This window comes from Chiloscyllium plagiosum, unplaced genomic scaffold (genome assembly GCF_037043375.1).
Source record: "Chiloscyllium plagiosum isolate Xiang-an unplaced genomic scaffold, Cpla_swu_hap1 HiC_scaffold_46, whole genome shotgun sequence".
NCBI classification, from domain to species: Eukaryota; Metazoa; Chordata; class Chondrichthyes; order Orectolobiformes; family Hemiscylliidae; genus Chiloscyllium; species Chiloscyllium plagiosum.
The window spans coordinates 68,174,047-68,178,831 of record NW_028270184.1 but is presented as its reverse complement, the minus strand read 5'-3'; the positions used below and the strand labels follow the sequence as shown (position 1 = coordinate 68,178,831).

The following is a 4,785-nucleotide window of genomic DNA, read 5'->3' as shown; positions in this document are numbered from 1 at the left end:
TTGAACGAGACGCTAAGGCACCTCTGCCTTTAGGACCTCTCCAGGAACAAGCACGAAATGACCTTTATAAACTGACAGCATCGTCACACACTCAGTGCTTTGTATTTATACCACTTCTCTAGTGATGGCTTTGATCCTTAATTCCACCCTCTATTCTTTATCATTAACAGCTCGCTTGAAGATATTTAATGCTTTCTGGAAGGAACACTGAAAAACATTTTGTGCTGTGTGTTCATTCCCAGGCATTCAGACGAATTCGAGTAAGTTTCCGACTTGTCATGTACGTTTACTGGCTGGGAGGATGGAATTCAGTCCGATAACTTTCACGTAAAATTAGGGAGGATGTGGAAACAAAATTCTCCAAAGTTGTTAATCTAGTCATGGTCCCTTATCCATTATTCGCAACTGAGTATACAATTTCAGAAACTGGACAATTGCTCGAATGTGATGAGCTACAGTACACGTGTGGAGTCAACTGTTGGCAGTTGGTAAGACCAGACCACAGACCATAATGGGATTAATGACAAAAAAAAACAATTCACAAGGCACGGTTATTTTTTACAAAGGACAATTGTTTAAATGCATAAATAAGTTAAAATACATGACATTTGGGGTCCAACGCAGAAAAGAGAATGAAAGTGAAGTCTAGAATGCCAGGATCAGATCTTATTTTATTTAGTGTATTATGGAAATAAAACATTCTACATGATTGCAACTAATGTAAGTGATGTGTTGACATAATTGACTCTCTGGAGATGTGATGCATGTATAAATACATATTACATCTGCCTTATGTTGGTCATACTGCAGCCAAAGAAATTCTATTCCGACAGAAGTCATTCATTTTCAGAAATGGAGAAACCACCGATTTTTTTATTGAAGGAGATTTATTATCCACTTCTTGCAGCTGTTTGTCTTCCAGGTAAGACATTGAACTTGTTTCTTTCGAGTTGATTTTAATTTATCCGTGTTAATGTTGCATATCATACATTTCCCATTGTCAGTGTTCACATATCATTGTCAAAAACAGTGTTTGAACACCTCTACTTTTTCCCTTTATCTGGAAGCATAGCTGATGTAATAACAACCCTCACAAAAGTGTCGCCTGCAAAGGCTTTTGTTGCTCTTTCGACAGTCTGACAATACCATACAGATAGATGGGACCACATTAAATATGGGTACATTTCCTGTTTTGTAGATCACTCAGAAAGTATTCACATCCTCTTAAAAAGTATCTTCTCCTCTATTTCAAACATGCATTGCAATATTACCGAAATGCTCTGTCTCTTTTTCAGCGAACACGATGACTGTTATAATTATCGTACGAGGAAACTGTGGTCTTTCTAAATGCATTTCTGCTTATCTGGTAGCCATGGCAACATCGGATCTCTTGGTCATTATCTATGATGTTATCGCATATCGCATTTTGAATTATCATTTTCCTTTTTCCTTCTTCTCCTACACACCTGTTTGCAAGTTCATTATATACATAGGTGCCACCAGTCTCGATTTAACTGTTTGGTTCACCGTTTCCTTCACATTTGACAGATTTGTGGTGATCTGCTGCCAGAAGTTTAAAACACAATATTGCACAGAAAGAACCGCAACTGTGGTATTAATAACCATTTCGGTCCTGACCTTGTTAAAAAATATTCCACTTTTGTTTGCATATGTGTCAGAGCAAATCCTTAATAAAATCCAATGGGGCTGCCAGTCAAGCGTAACTTTCTTTGCTTCATCTCCAGGGATAGTTTTTGTCTGGGTTTATAGCACCTGGGTTGCTTGGCTTCCATTTATCTTAATTGTCTCATTTAATTGTTTAACCATCCGCCGTATTCTAATGGCGAATAGAAGTCGGATTAAACTCCATGGACACAGAAAGGAGAATCAAAGCAATACAGAGATGGAGAACCGGAGGAAGTCGATCGTTTTATTGTTCTCAGTATCTGTCAGTTTCATATTGCTTTGGTTGACACGTGCCGCTACTTTGGTCATTACCAGACTGTCAAACCCTAATTATTACCGAGGTGAATTTAACGACTCTAAATATATCGCAACTGAAACGGGAAATATTCTCAAGTTGTTGAGCTGTTTCCTGAACCCATGTATTTATGCAGCAACCCAGAACAAATTCAGAGAGGAGCTGAAGAATGTGGTGAAATCGCTATTGAGACGAACTTTCAAATATATTTTTAAAACTGTGGACAAGGGAAATGTATTTTAGGGGAATCTTTTTGTAGCTGAGACTTAAGTTCATCTCGTTTCCCAAAATGGAGTTCTCTTCATCCCCAGGTAGTTAAAAACAAAATGATTCACGCAGTTATTTCATGGATTATCGAACCCCTAAATTCGACATGTGCAATCATTTCTGTTTAGTACGATGTTTGGTTGAATTGTACAAATTGCATGTCCTTTCAAGGATGATATCTTCAAACTCAGGTATCAATGTTTAGCAAAAAAGACTTGAGCTGTGATATTTTACACAAATATATGAATCTATTACTGATACCGGGATCAGATACTGAAAAATGTGTTGCTGGAAAAGCGCAACAGGTCAGCCAGCATTCAAGGAGCAGGAGAATGGACCTTTCGGGCATCAGCCTTTCTTCAGGATTCCTGCAACACATTTTTCAGCATCTGATCTCCAGCATCTGCAGTCCTCACTTTCCACCGTGATCAGATGCGTCAGGTTGAAATTGTCTGGAAAAGGAAATCAAAGATATTTCCGCCTCAAAATGAGAGACTGGCGATTTTTATGCAAATTTTGCAAGAAAGACACTTGATTTTCCGACATGACTACACACTGAAACGCCACCCTCAGCAACTTTCAACAGGCACAAATCAAACCAAGGAACGTCCATTCTTGCCGTCCTGGTTATTGCATGATAAGAAAAAAAATATTTTAACAGATGTAGCAAATAACCTCTGTCAATCAGCCCAAAGTGTACACAGGTATAATGCTGTTCTTTGCTGTACTTTTCTATGTTGTATGTTCTAAACCCGCATCCACTGCTTCTTCTGGATGTTCATTCAACAAGCGAACCTTTCTTTGTGTAAATTAAAATAAATGACCTCATGTCTTTTTAGAATCTTTCTCCTTCCACCTTGAAAATTTATATCCTTGTCTTGATCTCCTCCAAGCTAGGGAAAATGAATTTGTAATTCACCTCATCCATATGCATCATGATTTTATAAACCTCTTCAATGTCAGCTCTGAACCTCCCATGTTTCAGTGGAAAAGTTCCTGCATATCCAATCTCCAGTTATAATACAAACTCAGTTCCCGGTAACATCCTAGTAAACCTCTTCTCAGCACTCTCTAGCTTGATAAATCCTTCCTAAAAACGGGAGGACAGAACTCGCACAGGAAGAGGCCTCCCCACATCCTGTGCAATCTCAAAATAACGTACCAACCCCACATCTGACCAATGATGGCAAGCTTGCTACACACTTCTTAATTACCCTATCAGTGTGTGATGGAGACTTGAAAGAATTGTATACATGATCCTTGAGGTCTTCTGTTCAACAAGATTACTGAAAGACCAACTTTTAACTGGCTATGGCTTGCCTTTTTTATTTTATAAAATGCAATTTCTTGCATTTTCCAAACTAAACTCAATCTGCCACACTTCAGCCCATTGGCTCATACAGTCATAGATTCATAGAGATGTACAGCATGGAAGCAGACTCTTCAGTCCAACCCATCCATGCCGACCAGATATCCCAACCCAATCTAGTCCCACCTGCCAGCACTCGACCCATATCCCTCCAAACCCTTCCTATTTATATACTCATCCAAATGCCTCTTAAATGTTGCAATTGTACCAGCCTCCACCACATCCTCTGGCACCTCATTCCATACACGTACCACCCTCTGCATGAAAATGTTGCCGCTTAGGTCTCTTTTATATCTTTCCCCTCCCACCGTAAACCTATGCCCTCTAGTTCTGGACTCCCTAACCCAGGGAAAAGACTTTGTCTATTTATCCTTTCCATGCCCCTTACAATTTTGTAAACATCTATAAGGTCACCCCTCAGCCTCCGATACTACAGGGAAAATAGCTCTAGCCTGTTCAGCCTCTCCCTGTAGCTCAGATTCTCCAACCCTGGCAACATCCTTGTAAATCTTTTCTGAACCCTTTCAAGATGCACAACATTTTTTCCGATAGGAAGGGAGACCAGAATTGCACGTAATATTCCAACAGTGGTCTAACCAATGTCCTGTACAGCCGCAACATGACCTCCCAACTCCTGTACTCAATACTCTGACCAATAAAGGAAAGCATACCAAACGCCTTCTTCATTATCCTATCAACCTGCGACTCCACTTTCAAGGGGCTGTAAACCTGCACTCCAAGGTCTCTTTGTTCAGCAACAGTCCCTCGGACCTTACCATTAAGTGTATAAGTTCTGTTAAGATTTGCTTTCCCAAAATGCAGCACCTCGTATTTATCTGAATTAACCTCCATCTGCCACTTCTCAGCCCATTGGCCCATCTGGTCCAGATCCTGTTGTAATCTGAGGTAACCCTCTTCGCTGTGCACCACACCTCCAATTTTTGTGTCATCTGCAAACTTACTATCTGTATCTCTTATGTTCTTATCCAAATCATTTATGTAACTGACAAACATATGAGGGCCTAGCACCGATCCTTCCGGCACTCCACTGGTCACAAGCCTCCAGTCTGAAAAACAGCCCTCCACCACCACCCTCAGTCTTCTACCTTTGAGCCATTTCTGTATCCAACTGGCTAGTTCTCCCTTTACTCCATGAGATCGAACGTTG

The 4,785-nt window shown here is 40.2% G+C and overlaps 1 protein-coding gene across 1 annotated transcript; it reads left to right on the top strand.

The window, feature by feature from the left end:
- The first annotated feature begins 852 nt into the window (after positions 1 to 852).
- Positions 853 to 2,224, top strand: LOC148136366 (putative G protein-coupled receptor 139). Its single transcript, XM_087983790.1, has 2 exons — positions 853 to 922; positions 1,296 to 2,224. The coding sequence occupies exons 1-2, from the start codon at positions 853 to 855 to the stop codon at positions 2,222 to 2,224; spliced, it is 999 nt and encodes a 332-aa protein (XP_087839916.1).
- The last annotated feature ends 2,561 nt before the right edge of the window (positions 2,225 to 4,785 follow it).